This window comes from Morone saxatilis, unplaced genomic scaffold (genome assembly GCF_004916995.1).
Source record: "Morone saxatilis isolate NCDOM2014 unplaced genomic scaffold, NCSU_SB_2.0 Contig12, whole genome shotgun sequence".
Classification (NCBI taxonomy): domain Eukaryota; kingdom Metazoa; phylum Chordata; class Actinopteri; family Moronidae; genus Morone; species Morone saxatilis.
In genome coordinates, this window is record NW_023339674.1 from 21,451,440 (window position 1) to 21,474,633 (window position 23,194).

At 41.5% G+C, this 23,194-nt stretch overlaps 1 protein-coding gene across 1 annotated transcript in view; it reads left to right on the forward strand.

Moving 5' to 3' along the window:
• The window catches only part of fryl (furry homolog, like), a 55,015-nt gene that overhangs the window by 16,797 nt on the left and 15,024 nt on the right, over positions 1-23,194 (forward strand). The window contains 46 exon segments of the mRNA XM_035653765.1: positions 607-721; positions 724-745; positions 899-995; positions 1,781-1,860; positions 2,195-2,275; positions 2,415-2,583; positions 3,357-3,449; positions 3,547-3,645; positions 4,118-4,219; positions 8,621-8,724; positions 8,847-8,955; positions 9,065-9,151; positions 9,250-9,421; positions 9,523-9,655; positions 9,759-9,866; positions 9,985-10,222; positions 10,390-10,566; positions 10,687-10,773; positions 10,858-11,126; positions 11,473-11,680; positions 11,910-12,034; positions 12,146-12,203; positions 12,306-12,397; positions 12,485-12,657; positions 12,785-12,945; positions 13,035-13,145; positions 14,301-14,455; positions 14,569-14,668; positions 14,783-14,951; positions 15,494-15,762; positions 15,871-16,011; positions 16,119-16,287; positions 16,396-16,480; positions 16,942-17,054; positions 17,147-17,297; positions 17,380-17,483; positions 17,678-17,860; positions 18,082-18,283; positions 18,667-18,788; positions 18,888-19,075; positions 19,482-19,576; positions 19,703-20,298; positions 21,123-21,391; positions 21,474-21,614; positions 22,409-22,609; positions 22,701-22,862. Coding sequence (XP_035509658.1) covers positions 607-721; positions 724-745; positions 899-995; positions 1,781-1,860; positions 2,195-2,275; positions 2,415-2,583; positions 3,357-3,449; positions 3,547-3,645; positions 4,118-4,219; positions 8,621-8,724; positions 8,847-8,955; positions 9,065-9,151; positions 9,250-9,421; positions 9,523-9,655; positions 9,759-9,866; positions 9,985-10,222; positions 10,390-10,566; positions 10,687-10,773; positions 10,858-11,126; positions 11,473-11,680; positions 11,910-12,034; positions 12,146-12,203; positions 12,306-12,397; positions 12,485-12,657; positions 12,785-12,945; positions 13,035-13,145; positions 14,301-14,455; positions 14,569-14,668; positions 14,783-14,951; positions 15,494-15,762; positions 15,871-16,011; positions 16,119-16,287; positions 16,396-16,480; positions 16,942-17,054; positions 17,147-17,297; positions 17,380-17,483; positions 17,678-17,860; positions 18,082-18,283; positions 18,667-18,788; positions 18,888-19,075; positions 19,482-19,576; positions 19,703-20,298; positions 21,123-21,391; positions 21,474-21,614; positions 22,409-22,609; positions 22,701-22,862 — 6,885 coding nt within the window.

Sequence of the window (23,194 nt, forward strand, 5' to 3'; positions counted from 1 at the left end):
GCGCGGGGGATAGAACCAGATGTTATCTCAACTAGTGGTGACATCTGCAGCTATTGATTGCAATTGAGTGTGGTGTTGGATGCATGTTTAGCATTCATAGTGGGCTACACTATTGAGCAGCCCAAGTACATGTGACTCGTGGTGTTCGTATGTAAGATCACAGAAATAGAACATGTCAGCACTTTGATTGCATCAACAATAAGAGCACTGCATTAACAGCTTGACGAATCCAGATGATTATAATGATTTGTATGTTACAATGTACAACATTAATGTGTGATTGAACATCCTCATTAGTATGTTTATGTTCTTGTACACTTGCTTTTAACTCATGAGTTGTTGTTTTCTTACTGTGCGTGTTTGTTACTGTTCCGGGTCTAGCAGGATGAGTGCCTAATGCTCACTTCTTTATGAAAATACATGCTTTTTATTCTTCTATAGCACATCACAAAAGGCAATTGTATTTCTCGCTGTTATAAGTGTTGTATATCCCTGCAAAAATCCCAATAAACAAAGTGTTAAAAATATATATATGTGTGTGTTGTGGAGACTAGGTTAACTAGTAATAATGAGTAAATCTAATGTCTATATGTTATTGTTTTCCAGTTAATAAGCTCTATGAGCTCAATAGCAGAACACTGTTTGCCCTCCCTACTGCGCACACTGTTCGACTGGTACCGGCGGCAGAGTGGCACTGAAGACGAGTCTTATGAGTACACGCCCGCTCCAGTACTAAGTCCAAAGGGTGAGCTCCTCCATCTTCTTTTTCCTTCATATTCGTCTTCTTCTTTCCTCGTGAACAAATCGTGTATAAGTGATTACAATTTTTTGTCATTTTTTGGATGTACTTTGCTCAAAACCTTCTTGTTTACAAAGAATTTCTCCCTCCACTTTGTAGAGACGAACAGCACCGGGATAAAGATTACCTTCTGGAACGGAGGGACTTAGCCATAGATTTCATTTTTTGTTTAGTTTCCGTGGAAGTTCTAAAACAGGTAAGCTTTCTGACAATGAGCTTTTGTATACTGATTTACAACTCCTATAAAAAGTATTTGACAGTTTGGGTGGCTGGATGTTTACATAGAAAAGGGGAAATGCACTGCACCTGATTGACCGAATACTAATATTATCTTAATCAAGCACAGAGGAAGTGGTTTTGAGTGTGATTAATTCTGCTACGGTGTTATGTCGACTAGGTCTTACATTTCTACCTGGTCTGTGTTAGTGTTGATGTGAAAGTGTTTCTTTAGTTACTGCTGATGTGGTATCTGATGTAGACCAATAGTCATGTACTCAATCAGAAATAGCATTGTAATAGCTTTACCTTTTCACTTGCTAAACAGATGCAGGATTTCTCACTATATGTACTGATGCACTATATGAAATTATAAATATGAAATTTCTGTACTTTTTTATTTCTGCAAATCACTACTGAGACTATGAAAGATAAGAATATTGTTTAATAGGTTTGTACCTTTGTGTTTACTTATGGTCTGTGGTACAGAAATGAACTGCAGTGGTGTTACTGAGGTCTTTCGCCACAGGAGGGTCACAGTAAATAAACACAATGGCAACAGACCAACTCTCAACTGAGTGTGTTTCTAAAGTGGACTGTCCAAATCTAAGCAACATTCTGAACTAAAAGCCAATCCCTGGACACCAGGGCTAAATTGTCCTTGGCGGTGGTCCTGTAGGGAGGGCAATGAATGGTAGCAAAGTGAAAGAATGAAGACTTATCAATGCTTCTAATAAGACCAATGATTCCATGTTTCCGTCACAGATTCCTCTTCATCCAGTGCCAGATGTTTTAGTACATGAAGTTCTAAACCTGGCATTCAAGCACTTTAAACACAAAGAGGGGTAAGTAAGCGTCAACAAACAAATAAGGCAGTGACACAGATGAATAATGCATACATAATGCTGATAAATATACACTTTACTGTGGTGCTCTCACTTTTGGGTTTTGCTTTGCAGTATGGTGTCAGTCATTTCTTTATTTATGCCTCTTTGTATATACTGGTTCTACGAATTATTGTGTCACTTTATAAACTGTCTGTCATTAATGAAAAAAGCCTCAAGTAAGCACACTTATAAAGTTCTTCTGTTTTTTTTTATGTCAGTCATATAGCACAATGTCTTCCACAAAATGATTTCTATTTGTTTAAGACTTGATGACATATGCTTCAATTGATAGGTACTGTGGCCCCAACACTGGCAATGTGCACATCATCGCAGACTTGTATGCTGAGGTTATTGGAGTCCTTACACAGTCAAAGTAAGCAACCTTAATTCTGCCTGTTACCTGAATACCGGCTAAATAACTTCTTACATTCTTAGGCATCTCTATCATCATAATTTTTTTGCGGCGTGAATATGTATATATCTTTTGTGTGTGTGTTTGCTTGTGCGCTCAGGTTTCAGGCAGTGAGGAAGAAGTTCATCACAGAACTGAAGGAGCTCAGGCAAAAAGAGCAGAGTCCCTATGTAGTCCAGAGTATCATCAGTCTCATCATGGGCATGAAGTTCTTCCGGGTCAAAATGTATCCAGTGGAGGATTTTGAGGCTTCTTTTCAGTTCATGCAGGTAAATTAAGTCGTTTATTTATGCACGTTTGCCACAGTGTAGCTACAGTCAGTGTGGCTGATATGTGTGTTTGCTAAATTGCACCAGGCATTTTGTTTTACCGTCGACCCTTTGTTCAAACTCAGCAGCTCTCCGTGGCAATGGCTTATAAAGCCAGATGAGTAACGATCAAAGGTGAGGTTTGCCAAGAAGCGAGTGTGCTGGAGACTTGAGAGCTGTGAATGGAGCAGTGGCTTTTTCATTAATCTTTATACAGCAGTTAAAAGATTACTGTATTTCCTAATGTGCTAATGGAACATACTATGGTTTATGTCCACCACTGGTTCAGTACATATCATGGTTTCTACCCATATGATGATCTTTAAGAACCTGACCATATTTCCTTTTTGTATTGATATTTCAGAAACTCGTTTACATTTAAGTTAATCTCCTATTAAAGTCAATAATATAATTAAAACAGTGTTTCCTGGCCTCACTGGTCAGCGTGTAAGGGAAAAATAAGCTAGATTTCAACCAGACGTTGTATGGTTGTTTTCTTATAATGTGAACAGCAGGCTTTGGTTCTGCATTATCATATCATCATCATAATATCATAATGCTGTCTATCACAGATTGGTCATTATTTTCAATGTGCATTTTAGTTTAAATTTAGTCATTAGCTTGTACGTATATTTGGCTGATTCACAAACATAGGCACCATTTGCTTTGTATCTGTTTATGTATGTATCCTCTGTGTATTTTTCATATGTGCGCCTTTTGTTGTCCTTTGCTAGGAGTGTGCCCAGTATTTCCTGGAAGTCAAGGATAAGGACATAAAGCACGCTCTAGCTGGCCTTTTTGTCGAGATCCTCATCCCTGTTGCAGCTGTGAGTAACATTTAAAACCATTTCCATGGTCTCACTCTCATGAAGGAATCTTTATGTAATGATTGTCAATCTACACTAATGACTTGTTCATCCTCAGGCGGTGAAAAATGAAGTCAATGTGCCCTGCCTGAAGAACTTTGTGGAGATGCTATACCAAACAACATTTGACCTTAGTTCCAGAAAGAAGCATTCTTTGGTAATAATTATGCCATCCTAGTTGTTTCTCTCTTCCTCCCCACCCCTATCACTATGTACTGTACTATGTGTATCTTTACTGCTTCCTTCTCCTATTGCGTTTTACTCTTGCTGTATTTTGTCAACATTTCTATTTGCCTCAGCACACCCAGTCCGTCATTATCATCCAGAAATGTTTGACTTTGAACCTCACTGTTGGTCCATTATGTACTCCAGAATTTGTATCTAATATTAAGTTATTTTTATGTATGCTTCCATCCGTAGTAGTTTGTAATATATCTGGGATCCTGATGTCGTAAAAGAGACCTTAGCTTGTGAGACTGTTGTTGCTCTTGGTCTTTTTATAGTGTGGCTTTTGCACAAATGTTTTTGCTGAATTACAAAATGTGCATACAAATAAATTAGACTTTGTCAGCTTAAAAAAACGCAAAGTAATAAGTTGTTTGCCAACACAGTTCTATCTCTTTCCCCAGGCTCTGTATCCACTGGTGACATGCTTGCTGTGTGTTAGTCAGAAGCAGTTCTTCCTCAACAACTGGCACATCTTCCTCCAGAACTGCCTCTCTCACCTGAAGGTACTGTCTGTGTGAGCCTTTACAACCCATCCAATTCAGAAAAGTTTGTGCTCTTGTGCTTTAGTAGCACAATCACTGTATTCTTCAGATGAAAGTATTTTTAGGGCACCATACTTGGCTTGATAAGCCAGCTTAAACCTCAGAAGTCTTATGACTCGTGTTATGAAACCTAAAATTAAATTTTGGTGGCAGTATAAAGTGACATGAGTGCCCTTAAGTTCAAGCTCATAACTGCTCTTTTTGTCATGAGACATTACATTGTGAAGGAATCAACATTTATTACTGTTTAAAAATGTTAAATGTAAATTTATGCTGGGGCTCTATTGTTTGTATGTGATGTAATACCACCGAAGAAGAAGCTGGTTGTGAAGGGTGTGCTTTGTGGTTCTGTCTGAAGATCATATTGTACTTTCCCCTCCATTATCAACAACCAGATCTGGACAGGAATAGCACTTGATTTTATAATAGTGGCTTTGTTTTTTAAAAAGCTATAATTTATGCTCCAAATGGACAAAATACTACCGTGAAATGAAAAGTTATTAGGTGTCACTAATAATGTAACCACAACTGATTTCACAGACAATGAAATAAACCTATGTGTAGCATCTTTAAACTCCAACTGCATATTATATACTATCTCAAGTGCTGTTTTAACTCAGGTCTGTTAATGATTCCTTGTAAACCAATTACAAACAGATCAAACCTACTTTCCTCCTGTCCCTGATCATCATGGAGCCAATTCAACTCAGAAGCTCATTGACCAAATTACTGACTGACTGACTGACTCAATGACTGTCTTTTCCATTCTACATTGATTTTCCTCTGGGGAGATTGTATGATCTTGTGGCGGATAGACTTCTGTTTGCGTCTTTGTGATGGTGATTTCTGATGGTTTTGAATGGCCGTCTGTCTTCTCAGTGAAATCATTCCAGCATTCTCTTTCACCATTGTAATTGTTTTAGATTTCCTTGATTTGAAAATCATAATCAGTCAGTCAGAGTGGCAACGCTGATTCTTTGAGATCATTTTACGGGGTTTGTGTGATGGCTCAAGTGTAGTGATGATTTTAGTGATTTAGGGCTTCTTGTCCAACCAGTGATTTTAACCCTGTGGCTGCTCTTAAAAATGCTCAAAGACCAATAAATTACTTAAAATAGCTGAAGTCTTTTAGTTTAGAGTGGAGCTTCATCTGAATGAATCACAACAAGTGTAAAAGCTTTGATAGTTGACAATTTAAAGTCTTCTTTACTATTTCCCAGAAAGCTCTGCTGTGATATATCAGCCCCTCATATGCTTTACAAATCACAACCTTTGAATACCCAGTATGTACACATGACATAAATTAAAGTAAAGATGGAGAGTTATCCTTGTGGGAGATCAAAACAGTTTGGGGGGAAAAGGCAAGAAGCAAAGTCAAGAACTTTGATGAAGATCAAAGGCAGAATCCGTCATTTTTTTATAATGTGATTTGAAAACCAGGTTACAACAGAATAACTGGGATACATGTCCAAACAAGACTTAATCTTGTTTCTGCAACATCATTATTACATGATCTGTTTACTACTTCTTCTCAGTGCATTTGTATCCCGTATGTTATGCATGTTCTCAGATTTATTTGACTTAAACATGAACTACAGTAAAAACTAAAATATTGATATATTTTACAACCTAATTCGTCACAATCAGCAGCTCTACTTTCCATTATGATCCCCACAGGGTTAAAACAAAATAATTAGCATTTTGGGTGTGCTTGACATTGATTTGAATGGACGGCTGACATGGGTATCGTCTTTGTAGGTGAAACCGGCAATTTTGTTGTTTGCTCATCATTTTCCATTCACATCTTTAAATGTCCTTTTCCTCATCTTTCTGTGTTCACCTTAATTCCACGCCTCTGTTTATGTGTACTTTCTCTGTCCCACTGTCTGATTTCCAGACCACAGCACACCTTATTTTGCTTTGCTTTTTTGCACTTCTAAATTAAGATTTAGCTCACTCTATGTTGAAATATATAACACCATATCAAATACAAATGGACTGTTATTTTGTATTACTAGCATGCCACTAATAATTCCACTAATGAATCCACAAGTGGCATGTTAAACAGTTCATTGTGTTTGAATAGTGTGGATTTATGTACTGGCACACTAACAGGAGTAAAGATACTTTGGACTGCTCTTGTCATATTTGTTTAGGTTATGTTTTTGTTTTTGCCTTTAACTTGCATGTGTCCCTCCCCAAACCCTACATTCTTTGTCTCCTGTCATTTGATCTTTTTCTCACACTGACTCGCTCCAGATGCCGTCTAACAACAGCATCCGAAAGCAGATTGAGACGCTGCAGGTGAGTTATCTGGCGTCAGTGACCTGCCTGGTGCTCCCATTCCTTTTAATGGTCCAGGTCCTGACCAGGACGTAGGGTGGTACAATTCTGCGTGCTTGGCTGATGGGGTAGAGAGTCGTTCTCTGTAATGACATTGAAGTGTTCCTTTATTAAAGTAGAGAAGAGGAATATGTGATGTTGCCTTTGCGTTTGTTGTTGAGCTGGTTTGTGTTCATGGTGATTAGATTTTTACTGTAGATACGTGTTTTTGTAAAAAAGGGATGCATAATATAACAGTCAACTTATTGGACAATAGTTGATTTAAAATGTGTTGTCTATCTTTCTGAGGTGGACTGATAGCAAAATGATCTCCATGATATCAAGCATATTTGATATGCAGATTGACTGTAATTACAAGTGCACATGAACCCTGCAATGTTACAGATATCTAAATGGGTCTGTTTTAGTCATCGGTATCCACATTAAGCAAAACAGTCAGCCATAGTAGGAAAACTATACTCACCGGGGTATTGCAATTAAATGCAACATTTTGTCAAAAATAAATAATAGTAACTACAAATGCGATATTGATTTTCAAATTTTCAATATTGTGAATCTCTAGTATTTATGACCAGAGGGTCAGAGAAAGTCTGAAGCATGAATAGATAAGGTTATTTGTCCTATTGTGGAATTTTGTGTTTTTGCAGTGCTACATTTAGTTGGTAATAGGCCGACTGGCAGCAGCCTCATTCTGCTCTTTTTTTCTTGTTACCTTTCACATTGGCTGTTGACTTAGGGCTGATTGTGGTTTTTATTAAAACGTTAAGTGATGATGATGTATGACAGACATCCTCAGTGAACAAAGCACTGAGGTGAGAAGTGGATTTATTTTTTATTTTTTTTCAGGTTAAAAAATCTTGCTTTGTTATGCAGTGGGGTCTCTCAATCACCTGCTGCAATTAAAATGATTACTGCAGACCCGAGTAACCAGGTTAAAGAACGAGCAACCCTGGTTGACAATGGAGACTACATTTGTTTGTGCTCAGTGATCTATTATTCTATGTCGCTGTGATTTGTGTAGTTGCAGACGGAAAGATTAGACATAGGTCTACAATGCAGTAAAAAAAAAAAATGGCTGGAGTGTGGTTTGCAATCCAGCACAGCACTTTTATTTAAAATGTCAATTCAACAAAATCACAAACAAAAAAAAAAAATAAAATAATTACTGATTTTATTTGGTTTTATTTATTACAGTCTTAAGATATCTGCTTCTGACATATCAGCCCCCTGCTATCTGTTTTTACTTCATAGCAGTACTGTGTGCCACCCCAGTAAGAGATATCTGTGCTAATCTTGGGGAAAGGCCAGGAAATGATGGTCTGTCTTGAAACTGTGCCACTTCACAATGAATTACCACATTGACAGAAAGATTTTTGAAACGCTTTTCAAATTTACTCCACATCAAAATTTTGTTGGTTAATCTGTTATATAAATATAAATATTAAGAGACAGGAATGGTAAAAGGGAGATGCAGTGACAGTGAAGTGGTTGGATAGAAAGGTGGCGGTTTGCCTGGGAAATGACAAACCTCCATCATGTCAATAAGGTAAAACTGGCCTATGGAAATCCTTGCACCATGCCCATGTCACATGCTCTGAGCATGGTTGCTCTCAGCATGAGCCTGTATGTCAACAATATAAATATTTGTCATTGCAGGTAATTTGGTTGGTCAGTCTGAAAAATTCCTGAAATATTGACCTGATGTATTTCATTCCAGGACGCAGTTATTTCATATTGTTAAATTCAGCAGTACAGTTGTTCTTCTGGTTGACAATGAGCCATACTCAGCACTTAAAAATTCTTGAAGCTTGAAGCTTAGCAATCAGCAGACCATGTGGACTGTTCCTCTGTGAGTGATAAATTGTTCTATCATTAGTTTCACATGTAGTTGCCTGGTTTTGTGTTTGATCTGAGTTTATCAAGAAAACAACAACAACCTGATATCACAAATCTCACAGGTGGGTAATGAAATTGCCTTGATTCATTTGGATGGTCATTTTATTCTTTTTACTTCCACAGAACAAAGACCCCAAAATGTCACGTGTGGCACTGGAATCGCTCTACAGACTGCTCTGGGTTTACATTATCAGGATCAAGTGTGAGAGTAATACTGTCACACAGAGGTCAGTTCCAGGGAAATCATACACACACAGTCAATTCCTTTGTAATCAATGGCTATCAAGTAGAAATTGTTTTGGCCTTTGTTGTTCAGCAATAAATAAACTTAAAACTTTTTCCCAACTAGTCGACTACTCAGCATCGTTTCAGCACTTTTCCCAAAAGGCTCCAGGAGTGTGGTGCCCAGGGACACACCCCTTAACATCTTTGTCAAGATCATCCAGTTCATAGCTCAGGTAAGCTTGGAGCATGAATTCACATACCTGGATCTCACTTTAGTTAAACCTAAGGATTCATCATGTAGTACCTGTGTGTAAGTGATTGCTGGTCTGTTGGTTGTTACAGGAAAGACTGGACTTTGCTATGAAGGAGATAATCTATGACCTCCTGTGTGTGGGCAAGTCTCACAAAACCTTTGCCATCAATCCAGAGGTAAAGTACACTTCACGTTCTGACATCGTTAGAGTTTTGCTGGATTCTCTCTCTTCCATGTCATATGTCTCATCCTCTCCCCCTGTTCGTTCTGCCAGAGGATGAATATTGGGTTGCGAGCCTTCTTGGTGATTGCTGACAGCCTACAGCAGAAGGATGGGGAGCCTCCTATGCCTACGACAGGGATCATCATGCCCTCTGGCAACACCCTGCGTGTCAAGAAGATCTTCCTCAACACCACCCTCACTGATGAAGAAGCCAAGGTCATAGGTAGGTTGGGTCCTTCAAACTAAACTTTGGGGGGAAAAAAGTATATAATATTTGTTTTGTTGTTTTTTCCTGAGTGTAAGGACTCTGCTGTGTGTTTTCAGGCATGTCACTGTACTACCCACAAGTAAGAAAGGCCTTGGATAACATCCTGCGACACCTGGACAAGGAGGTGGGACGCTCCATGAGTATGACCAGTGTACAGATGTCCAACAAGGAGCCTGAGGACATGATTACGTACGTAACCACATCCTGGATTAATGTAGTTACTTTTGTGTTACTGTCCGTGGCTCTGTTTTTCTGACTTGTAGCAGGTTCTCATAAGCTGTTTGTGCCACAGGGGAGAGAGGAAGCCAAAGATTGATCTGTTCCGTACGTGTGTGGCCGCCATCCCAAGACTGATACCAGATGGCATGAGCAGACAAGACCTAATAGAGCTTCTAGCCAAGTAATTCACCCTCCTCTACACCTACTGCAGACACATCACTACATAATCTACTGTAGCTCAGATGGCCTTTCACACGTCTTTTAATGTCTTTCTGCCTGTTGGCTCTCTCCCTCGCTAGACTGACCATCCACATGGATGAGGAGCTACGTGGCCTCGCCTTCACTACCCTTCAGGCCCCGATGGTGTATTTCCCGGAGTGGCGGGAGGATGTTCTCTCAGGTTTTGTCTATTTCATTGTCCGAGAGGTGACTGACGTCCACCCCACACTGCTGGACAATGCTGTCAAGATGCTACTGCAGCTCATCAGCCAATGGAGGCAGGCAGTGCAGAGCAGCAATAAGAGCCACGATGTGCAGGTTGGTCAAAGAAGTTTCAGCTGTAATAAGTTAATTCTAGTGAATGTTTGTGTGTGTGTGTGTGTGTGTGTGTGTGTGTTATGTGTGTATTGAATTTGTGTTCTTGGTTTGTGATTTGTGTAGTGACAAATGTGAGAATGATTTTAATTCCAAGTTCTTTTAAACAGGGCTCAAGCAGCGGTCATTCTCTGTCCCTGGACCGCACTCCTCCGTTGGGTGTGCTCCATGTGGTAGAGGGTTTAGCACTGGTGGTGCTTTGTAGCTGCCGCCCTGCCACACGCAGGCTGGCTGTTAATGTCCTCAAAGAGGTCAGAGCGCTGCATACTGCACTGGGCATTGGCAAGGTAATTCCTTTGGACTTGTATTTTGTTGTGACTGACAGTCAAATATGCACAAGTCTGCAGAGACTTTATTTGTTACAAGTACTTTTTCTGACATGTGTTCTATCTCCCTCAATCTCTCAGGGGGATGAGGAATTAGCCATTGATGTAATGGACAGATTAAGCGCATCAGTGTTGGAGAGCTTTATTCATCTCACAGGAGCTGACCAGGTATGAATGCCTTTTCTTATTTACAGAATCATAAAACTTACATACTCTGAGACTCAACTCATCTCTCTCTCTTTTTCTCTGTAGACAAACCTGCTGTACTGTCCCAGTGGCATTGATCTTCAGACGCTAGCAGAGTGGAGCTCTTCTCCCATCAGCCACCAGTTTGATGTGGTGAGCCCCTCGCACATCTGGGTGTTTGCCCACGTTACTCAGGGCCAGGACCCCTGGGTCATCAGCTTCTCCAGCTACCTGCGGCAGGAAAACCTGCCCAAACATTGCCCCACTGCCCTCAACTATGCCTGGATGTTTGCCTATACCCGTCTGCAGCTACTCTCTCCACAAGTTGACATCAAGTATGTTTCCCCAAGCCTCTCTTGTCTGTGTGTTCTGTCTGTTTGTACATCAGTGTAATCGATGTGTGTGTTTCTGTCATTGTGGGGTGTTTTTAAAAGACTGTCTTTGAAAAGGCCAGGTGATGGTGTCGTGATGACATCATGTGCTAGGATTGTGGACTAAACCAAATAATACTATCTTAATGAGCTTGACAAGATAAATAAATGGCAAAGACTGTTAAAGCATGTGAGGTCTTCATGTAAGCAAGCAGAAGGCTGCTATTTGGGCCTACATTTTGGTGTTGTCCTGACCTTTTGATGTCATGTCATTAATGACCTCTGACCTCTCCTGTGTGTCCACTTGCAGTAGCCCCATCAATGCCAAGAAAGTGAACAGTCTGAACAGCAGTGACTCCTACATTGGTCTTTGGAGGAACTACCTGATTCTGTGCTGCAGCTCCGCCTCCTCCTCCACCTCCATGTGTTCCTCATCCTCCACCTCTGGCTCCGTCCGCTGCTCCCCGCCTGAGACGCTGGCGTCCACACCGGACAGCGGCTACAGTTATGATTCAAAGGTCAGGAGGACCTGCTTATACAACACTCTATGCACACACATTTACAAGATCTTGAATATACAAAAAACATATTGATCATTTTCTGATTTTTAACATTTGGAAGGGAAAATGCAATGCAATGCAATAAAGGGACCACATAATATGGTAGCAACTAACAATTAATAGTTGGAAGATGTGATGTATTTGTATATCTCAGTCATGGCATTGCTCTTTCTGTGTCTGTTAATAGATTGTTGGCACTCCGTCCCCCTCCTCGCTGTTCAAACACATTGTTCCAATGATGCGCTCTGAGAGCATGGACATCACAGAGTCTCTTGTGTTGGGGCTTGGCAGGACCAACCCCGTGGCCTTCAGGTACACATCCCTTGACATGAGAGAGATATATATATATATATACACACACACCTGAGCATACTTTTTTATATATTATTTTGGTTATTCACATGCTACTCTCATATCCTTCAGAGAGTTGATAGAGGAACTAAATCCCATCATAAAGGAAGCTCTAGAAAGAAGACCTGAAGTAAGTTGATAACTTTTGAAAAATTTCTTTCACAGTTTGTTTTCAGCAAAGGTAATTTACTGAGCTAAAATACTACTTTCTACTACTTTTTTTACTATGCAGAACATGAAGCGGCGCAGGCGTCGTGACATCCTCAGGGTCCAGCTGGTCCGGATATTTGAGCTGCTGGCTGATGCTGGTGTCATCAGTCAGATGTATGTAATAGACAACAAATAGGGACAAACACATTGGCATTTTCGTATATCTGGTTTCTAAAGATAAAAATTGTTTTCTTTTTACAGAGCCAGTGGAGGATTAGATGGAGAGAGCCACTCTCTGAACAGTGCACTGCTTGAGTATGTTGATCTGACCAGGCAGTTGCTTGAGGCTGAAAATGACAAGGACTCTGACACACTGAAGGACATTCGCTGTCACTTCAGTGCACTTGTGGCCAATATCATTCAGAATGTCCCAGGTATATCTCTTAATTTCCCCATTTCATTCAGTTAAAAACTGTTTATCTGCAGTGAATGTCTGTCAAAAGTTAGAGTAATAAAAATGTAAGTGCTTTATGTATTTATTTCATTACTTGTTGTATTCAGTACACCAGAGGAGGACCATCTTCCCCCAGCAGTCACTGAGACACAGTCTGTTCATGCTGTTCAGTCACTGGGCCGGACCCTTCAGCATCATGTTCACTCCCTTGGACCGCTACAGTGACAGAAATATGCAGATCAACCGGCATCAGTACTGTGCACTTAAGGTAAATATATAAATGTTGAAATCTAATTTCTGCCTACAATATAATCCAGGCTTGCTGATAACCAACTGTTTTTTTTTTTTATGTTCCAGGCCATGTCTGCAGTGTTGTGTTGTGGACCTGTAGCTGACAATGTTGGCCTTTCCTCTGATGGCTACCTCTACAAGTGGCTGGACAACATCCTGGATTCTCAGGACAAGAAGGTAAGAGAAATGTTACTATTTCAGCCCACTTATACTATCACTAAAATTGTCTTTAGTAGTCTGTTCAGGGCATGTGTATGAGTGCTGGATATTAGGTTGAGGTAGGATTGTGCATCACCAAGGAAGAGTCTTGAATGCTCATCCAAATATATAGTATAAAAGAGGAAGGTAGACTGTCCAAACACAAATGGCAAAGTGCTGACTTTTTTTCTAATATATCAGCTTACATGCAAAGGCAGCTCTTCCTTTGCCTCATCAAAGTATACAAAACCTCTTACACGGTCATGAAATATATTCCATACCAGTGGTCTCAATGGATGAACGTAATGGTGGCAATAAACACACGTGTATATTTATAATGCCTCTAGTGATAAGGATCATACAGGAGTGATTGGTTCGGTCTGGCTGTACTGAGACTTCCTGAGGTCAAAGTTGTGCAGCCCAGGTTCACATACCATGACAGTAGCGCTACACAGTGGTGTTCAGAAGTACTACAAGTAAGGGTGATCTGATCAGGGTTTTTGAGGTTGATCGCAATCACCGATCAACAGGAGCAGTATAGGCTGATCACCCATCACTGAGTCTATTGAAAGCCTTATGTTTATAGTGTAGCCTTATTCATTATGATTTACTATTCTAGTACAACATTGTATATTGAGTATGAAGTTATTAAATCATGGATTGACAATTGGGTATTTACTGGCAGTGACTGACACATGTTAGAGAAGAATGACAGTGGAACTGTGGAGGGTATATTTCTAGGTCTATACGTCATTTCTTATTTCACCATTTAAATTCTACTTACTTATCCACCTTATTTTGGTGTTTACTCAAAAAATACTTTGTGCACTTGCTTTTCCTCCTCATCTTTCCCCTCACACACACATACACACGTCGCCTAAGAAACACAACTCGCCTTTTGAAAACAAAACTGTTGATTTACCTGCTCCGTTTGTAAAATATCCACCAGATAACATCCCTCTGTTTCTCTGCAAAATGCTAAAACGAGTCACTGACCAACTATACCGACTGCCGCCCAAGTAAATCTATGTGTGTCAAAGACTGAATGTTCAACGTGTTAAAATGAGCAGGGTTGTGAGGTGACTGTTGGAAGAAGTGAACCCATGGTTCTGACAGCTCTGTGGTCTCTTCTAGGTTCACCAGCTGGGTTGTGAGGCTGTGATGCTGCTGCTAGAGCTCAATCCAGACCAGAGCAACCTCATGTTTTGGGCTGTGGATCGCTGCTACACCGGCTCTCGCCGTGTGGCTGCTGGTTGTTTCAGGGCCATTGCCAATGTCTTTCACAACAGGTACTACACATTCCCAGCTTCGACTTGAACACATTAGTGTGGGTTTGTTTGTCCCATTGGAACCAGAGAACTGCTAATCAAAATGCTGCTTGTGTTTTTATATCTTCTCTTAGGGATTACCAATTTGACACTGTGGTGCTGCTGAACCTTATTCTGTTCAAGGCGGCAGATTCTTCCAGGGAGATCTATGAGGTGGCCATGCAGCTGTTACAGGTCTGAATATCTGTTTTCCTAAAGTCCACTTTTACACGTCTACACAACACTGCTATGTATGCTTTTATGATAAATAAATTATGTTGTGATTGTTTGTCTGTGTGAAACTAATAGATCCTGGAACCCAAGCTCTTCCGTTATGCCCACAAATTGGAGATCCTGCGAACAGATGGTATCTTGACCCCTCCCTCACCGCTGCCACATCTCTACTCTGTGTCTTACTACCAGCTGTCTGAGGAGCTGGCAAGGACTTACCCAGAGCTCACGCTACCCATCTTCTCAGGTTTGCTACATTACGATTCGTTAAAGCTGTTGTTGGGGTAGCTGTAATGTGTGGAATTATTCTATTAGCCCGAAGAGGCCCGAAAAAGCTAAGTCTTTTTGCCTGTGACAGCAGGGGCCTTTTGTCTGTATGAGCAAAACACCACATGCCCGACATAGCACACATAAGCACAGCTGACCTTGCTCACATGCATTTCGTCCTCATATTTGCATTTATTCAGCCTCAGCCTTTTTTTAAAGAACAAACCAATTATTGCAATATATTTTCATAATAGTACAGATGGCAAAAGCCAGAATGAAATAGTTTTAAATCTGTGCTCTTTCCAAATATGCGTCCCTAATTTATGTGAATGTTAGGTTTGTGCTGGACAACCATTATACAACCATTTATAATGCAGATAAATTGTACATATATCCTTACTGCCAGACAGTTGTGACTCAAACATGGATATAATGTTAAAAGTTGGCGGGGCATTCCTTTTTTATGCAATGGCCAGGAATTGGCTTCAACTAACAACTACCCTCTTTCTGTCCCCACTCCAGAGGTGAGCCAGCGTATCCAGACAGCTCATCCTGGTGGTCGTCAAGTCATGTTGCACTACCTCCTGCCTTGGATGAATAACGTGGAGCTGGTTGATTTCAAACCGACTGCACGGCGACCAGAGGATTGCGGCAGTGGCGAAGAGGATGAGGATGTACACGAGAGGGAGATCATGATGGTCAACAGCCGGCGCTGGCTCCGTGGAGAGGGCTGGGGCTCCCCTCGAGCAACAACCATGGTGCTAAACAATCTCATGTTCATGACCGCTAAGGTGAGATCGCTAACACACGCTGTCATGTTTGGATTTCTGTGAACAGGATGAGTTTGGAATTGTTGATTGAGATAATTTATTGATCATTAATTGTTTGTTTTTTTACAGTATGGGGATGAGTTTGCTTGGTCAGAGATAGAGAATGTATGGACCACATTAGCAGACAGCTGGCCAAAGAACCTCAAAATCATTCTGCACTTCCTCATCAGTATGTCAGGAGTCAACAGTGACCCCAGCCTATTGCCCTATGTAAGTCACAATATTTGCATTATGCACTGTATCTGTTGTATCCCCATGTGCAGTCTCTATCAGCCAGTATCCTCATGTGTCTGACTGTGTTACATGTGTGTCCTCAGGTGAAACGGGTCGTGGTTTACTTGGGCAGAGATAAGACTATGCAGCTGCTGGAGGAGTTGATGTGTGAGCTTGAGTTGACTGATCCTGTTAGCTCAGCGGTCACTCACATGGACAACCCCCCCTATTACCGCATCACCTCCAGTTACAAGATCCCCTCAGTCACCTCAGGTTAATGAGAAGTCTGCATTCTCTAGTTCACAGCTTAGGTCATGTTTCCAATCCTAAATAATGTGTTTTCAATGCTAGATGGTCAATGTTTCATGTCTGATGTCCCAGGAACAACCTCCAGCAGCAATACCATGGTGCCCGGAAATGATGGTCATCATGATGGCAAGATCAAAGACTCTAACATGGAGGACAGGTATGGTGTGTCATCCCTCTCCCGGGATGGACAGACATGCATTAGGTGGCATGTGTACAGAATAGATCACCAAAAAGTCGTAATATATGCACATTATGTTTGAGTTGTTTGTTTGGTGTAGTAGGAGTTCAACAGGAACCAATAATAAAACCAAGGTAAAACCAATTAAAAAAGTTTAAGTTGTCGTGCTTATTGGCTGTCTTACTCTGGAATATAGTAAAAAAAAATCTGTAAATCTAATACTAAAAATCTCCTGTTTGTAAGTGTGATGTAACAGTCCACTTAATTAATTCAGATGAAACGCTCACAATTTATTTTAGAAACATTTTAGAGACTTATAGATACTTTTAATTGGAACATTTTGCTGGTGCGGTGGATTAGATTTACGTTTTTGGCCGTGGGGAAAAAAAATAATGAAATGCTGGCACTGTCTGTTTTAATCAAGTGTGTCTGTTCTGCAGTTACACCCACCTGGATATCTACAGTGGTCTGAACAGTAACCTGAACCGCCAGCACCACCGTCTGGAGTCTCGTTACAGCAGCAGCTCTGGAGGCTCCTATGAAGAGGAGAAGAGTAAGAGCAAACTCTTTGCACCACTAAAAAAACTGAACACTACTCAGAACTATTTCCCACCAACATTCCTGGTCACCTTCTCCCTTCTCCAGGTGACTCGATGCCACTTTATGCTAACTGGCGTTTGAAAGTGATGGATCACAACCGGCCAGAGCCTCTCCCCTTCCCTCCTACAGGGGGCTGTTGGTCTCCTCTTCTGGACTACCTGCCAGAGACAAATGCCCCCGCTGTCCCGCTCCACAGGTACACCATACACCTTTACTCTCCCTCTGTGTTATACTATTGTGTTCTTTGTCTAATTCAGCTCACATTTTCTGTTTTTCAGATGTAACATTGCAGTCATCTTACTAACAGACCTCATTGTGGACCACGGGGTCAAAGTGGAGTGGAGTGCCTACCTGCACCTTTTGCTCCATGCAATTTTTATTGGTAACACGCTTCTCAATTTATTAATACTTTAGATGTCTGTGCCTGAATAACTGGATACCGCGTACCAAAAAAGCCAATTCAAATGTACATAGAAAAGTACCTTGTATGAGAATGAGTTTAATTGACCTCTCGTACTTCATTACACCTCTACTTGCTAAACTCTAATATTCTCCCTCGTCTGTGTCTTCTTCCAGGGTTTGATCACCAGCACCCAGAAGTCTACGAGCACTGCAAACGTCTGCTGCTTCACCTGCTCGTTGTCCAGGGAGCAAATAGCAACGTCCAGTCTGTGGCTATGGTGCTTTTACGCAACAGAGACTACAATGAGCCGAGGGTCCTGACTGTGAAGCCAGTAGCTCCAGAGTTGAACCTCACAGGTCAGTTCTTTTAAACTGATAGGATTACCGCAAACCGAGAAAAATGAACAGAGGAAAAACTGCAGATACTCATTGTTATATTGTTATATTACCAAAGCAGATCACTGGGTGGCAGCAACGATAAAAATATTATGGAGTATTTCTTGAGATGCCTTCAAATCATGCCATACAGCTCAATGTGTTCAATGTGTACAATGTGTGTATGTCAATCGTTCCTATAGGAGTGCAGGAGTTTTTGCCGGATTGTCAGCCATCACCTATGACAGACTCAGGCCTCAGCTCGAGCTCCACGTCATCCAGTATAAGTCTGGGGACAGGGGGAACTGCTCTATCCCACCTCTCCCCCACACTCCTCAGTGAGGTAGATGTCACTGCTGAACAGGACGAGAAGGTCAAAGCTCTTATTGAGTTCATTACATCAAGGTGAGAAGACCCTGTTTTATTAAATTAATTATTTCCCAGAACAATACATTTGCAATTACCCCAGCCACTACTTGTAGTATTACAACTACTATCACTACTACCAGCTGTGGCTAACTAATTTGGCCTAATGCATAATTTCACATGCTTAGTATGCATCAGTATGAATCATATAGATGTTATCATGTTTCTCATTCTGTTCAATCATTTGCTTTCATGCTTCCAGCAGTGTCTGAGAGGACTGGGTATTTTTACATTGCATGGGTTTGATTTTGGGGTTGGTGTCATATTGACTTTTTTTACCTGGTGTGATAATATCAACCTGTTGTAACTTCATAGCTTAAACATGTTACATTTCCTGATGTGTGTTTGCTCTTGCCTTGTAGAAAGCGGGGCCCGCTCTGGAACCATGAGGATGTGTCGCCCAAGAACCCAAACATTAAGAGCGCTGACCAGCTGAGTGTTTTCGTCAGACACGTAGTGACTGTCTTCAAGCATTCCCAGTCAGGTCTGTATGAATCATAAATGTCTGTTGCCTTTATTTTTTTTGATTTGGATAGCCTCATTATATTTACCTGTATGTGTATGTGTATGTGCATCCCTTCAGGTTTCCAGCTCGAGTCATTGCTGAGTGACGTAGCCCTACAAACAGCTCTGTCTTGCTCTTCTCGACACTACGCTGGTCGCTCCTTCCAGATTTTCAGGGCACTCAAGCAACCTCTGACTCCAGCTTTACTGTCTGACATTCTCTCTCGGCTGGTAGAGACTGTAGGAGACCCAGGAGAGGAGGCTCAGGTCAGAATGTAACACAATTACATGGTCCTGCTCTGCATTGGTCTAATCACAAAACAGTATTGGTCGCTGTACTGTTCTGAAACATTAATTTAGCTACGGATGATTTTGACTTTAATCCTTACAGTATTGCTCAACCTGATGAAAAATTAGTCACAATTGCATTCAGAGCACAGTTTTTCATACTTTCTGATATAAATAGAAACATTTGTTGGTGGTTACTGCAGTTTAAAACTGACAACCATTGTAAAGATGGAAAGGGTTGAAAAATAACCCACATTCCTGTGTCTGCAAAAGATTTTACAGGAAGTAAGATGAGATAAGATGTAAGAAGTAAAATATTTTAACTCACTGCTATCTTGAGTTATCAGTTTCTCAGTCTGACCTCCTGGTGTTTTTTTCTCTTTAGGGCTTTGTCATTGAACTACTCCTGACACTGGAGTCAGGCATTGACACGCTAGCAGACACAGTCAAAAACTATGACCTCCTCACTGCCTTAGCACAGTAAGTCCTTCTGCCGATAACCTCTTTATTTCAACATGTTTGACTCATCCATACATTCAATCACATACTACCTGACATACATCTTACAAAAGTCATTTACAAAATAATTTGTTGTTTTATTTACAGAACCTCTACCCGTGATCAGTTCTTGGGGCCCAAGTTTGCTGCCAACAGGAAAAGCACAGGCCAGCTGAACACGAACAGCGGTGGTCTGTTCCATCACGCCCATACTCGCAGCAACTCTCTTCGTGCCAGCCTGATGGGTGAACGAAAAGCCGACAGACGAAGGAGTAACACCCTTGACGTAGCCGACCGACTTGGTGGTAGCCATGGAAACCTGGCCCGCACGCGGAGCTTATCATCGCTAGGTGGGGGAGGGGGTCCAGGAGGGGATGCCATCCCCCCCGTGGACCCGTCAAATCTGATGGCCACTGTGTTTTGGATAGCCGCCTCGCTGCTCGAGTCGGACTATGAGTTTGAGTATCTGCTGGCCCTGCGGCTACTTAACAAGCTGCTAGGCCAGCTGCCTCTGGATCGTCCAGACAGCAGAGAACGCCTGGAGAAGGTCCAGGCCAAGCTCAAGTGGTACAGCTTCCCTGGCCTGCTGCAGCTCTTCCTTAAGGGCTTCACCTCTGCTTCTACTCAGGAGCTCACCATCCACCTGCTTAGCAAGCTCATCAGTGTGTCCAGACATACACTGATAGACCCTTCACAAGTGGCAGGTCAGTGTGGAGGACTGAGAATGTGCATGCAACTGTTGACTTGATCATGGATTACATTTTTTTTGGTTATTTTTTTTATAAAAGATTTGTTTCCCGTTTTTAAAACAGGTTTACAACACTTACTGTTTGTATAATGTATTTGTTGCTGACTGTGCCAGACTTCACAGAAAATATCTGTGAAGTCAGCGAAACTGTTTGAAAAAGGGCCGGCACTTTTAAATAATACTCAGCAGGTGATTGGACGAACCAGCTGTCTGTCATTGCTATCACCATCTGTCACCAGCGAACTTCAACCAACCAGATCAGCTGACCATATAACATCGTCAAACTCTTATGAAGTCAGTCGGGAGAAGAGCAGAAACATCTTTTCCATCAAGAAAAGCCTTCAGTGCCGTTCTTTTCTCTTTCAATTAGGAAATACTTTCTAGTTCTGCTATAACTGATGCTACAGCCATCTATGTCTAACCGCTATTAGCACCGCCATTGTTGTTTTTCCAAGCAACAGTCACTTCTCACTCCACACTAGCATTCAGTCCAGCGTCCGTTAGCTACTTGCAATACCTGCCAGTAGTTCCTCACAGGATGCCGACTGGTCCGAACCACTGTGGTTTGGACACAAGCACATAGCATAGATAGATTCTTGCGTGATTTTGTGATCTCACAAGTCAGGCTGCCTATCGAGATTACAATACCAATGGAGTTGCACAAAAGCTTTTCTCCTTCTCCGAATGGTTCATTCATTATTAGTTGTGTTGATATCACTAATTGCTTTGGACTACTTTGCTAATCATGCAATTCTGTGTTCACCGTCTTCCTCTCTACAGGTTTTCCTTTGAATATCCTGTGCCTACTACCACATCTTATCCAGCACTTTGACAGCCCCACTCCTTTCTGTAAGGAGACAGCTGATAAGATAGCCAAGGTGTGTGCGGATGAGAAGTCAGCCACTCTCTCCAACCTGGCCCACATGATGAGCCTGTACAGCACACACAGCTATTCCCGCGACTGTACCAACTGGATTAACGTGGTCTGTCGCTATCTCCACGATGCCTTCGCTGAGATAACCTTGAACCTGGTCACTTACTTGGCTGAGGTACACAAGATGAAGATCAAGCTTGGTGCTGTTAATCACATATGGTGAGAATAAGCCAGTAATGTGTCTCTTTCTCTCTCAGCTGCTAGAGAAGGGCCTTCCCAGCATGCAGCAATCCTTGTTGCAGATCATCTACAGCCTGCTGAGTCACATTGACCTATCAGCAGCCCCTGTCAAACAGTTCAACCTGGAGATCATGAAGATCATTGGCAAATATGTTCAGGTGAGTAAATATCGATCAAATAGCTATTCTTGTTACTTATTTACTCAGTTGCTTAGTAGGTAAAGTAAATGTATGTACTTTTGTAGTTTTGTAATATTTCATTCATTTTTAAATCTACTACATTATTTTCTGCAAATAGCAGTGCCAGGAATCTAAGCCTAGTTCTCTGCTGTGGCAGGCAAAAACTTTACCCATGTTTGCCATATGTTTAATAATAGCTGTTTTTTTTTACTGGGCACAGCCTATTTTTACATGCAGCTTGGTGTATGTGAATACTGGGATGATCAAATAGGAGCACAATTGAGAATAAGAAAGAATAACATATCTTACAGGCTCTTTGTCTAGGGGCCTTTTTGATGCAGCTAGAGCTCTTTATGGAAGCCTTTTACTAGACCTGACCCAGGGCACTGTATGCTTCTGAATCACAACTTCATCTGACAGTTATAACATTATTCCCTTAGGCCGATTCTGTACTGGCTTACAGTACAGTGATGCCTTTGGTAGAAGGTATTGTGTTTGTGCGTGTACAGTATACTCTTGCATTGTTGTATTTGTTTGGCATCCTTTCAAGGTTCCCTGACATTAACACAGGCCATACATTGTAGAAAATGGTACAGAATACAAATGGCTTCAGAGATTGAGTCTATAGCTGCTGTGGATAGGGTATGCTTTGGCCTTCTGAGGGAAATAAGTCAATTCATATTCATGCATTCTCCATAAACACCCACACAGCCTGATGTTTCACAATGGAATCATTATATTTCAGTGTTTGTTTGTTTTTTTGTTTTTTACAGAGCCCACACTGGAAGGAGGCCCAAAACATTCTTAAGTTGGTGGTGTCTCGCTCAGCCAGCCTTGTCGTCCCAGACGATGTGCAGCGCTCGTATAGCACAGAATCATGCAGCTCTCCAGAAATTGCCTTCACACGCATATTCAACAACTCTTCGAAGGAGCTGCCTGGCAAAACTCTGGACTTCCACTTTGACATCTCGGAGGTCAGTGTCCTCCCACTCCAGTTTTTACAATTTACTTCAGTGTTTTCACTTGTTGTATTTTATTGCTAACTGGCATTATTTTACTCTATAGACACCAATTATAGGGCATAAATATGGTGACCAGCGTACTGCAGCAGGCCGCAATGGAAAGCCGCAGGTGATTGCCGTAACTAGGAGTACCTCCTCCACATCATCCGGCTCTAACTCTAATGGTTTGGTGCCAGTGAGCTGGAAGAGACCACAACTCTCTCAGGTACCTGCTCAAACAGACACACCACATCCAGCACTACTGTATGTACTAAACCAGGTAGCAGTAAATGGGTTTTCAACCAAATGTAGCACAACCCCCACCATTTTTGTCTCTCTAGTGGAGCAGTGCTAGCAGCGATGAATGGGCCCTCACACTCCATGCACGTCAGGGTGTGCTGTGGCTGCATCATGCTTCAGCGCATCATAGATTTGAGATATGGGTCCAAGAGGCTTTTTTGTACATCTGGACATGATCTACATGTGTACCAATTTTCATATATATCGGTGAAACATGCCACAGGGGCTTCAGTTTAGGGCCACCTTAGGGACCATTTT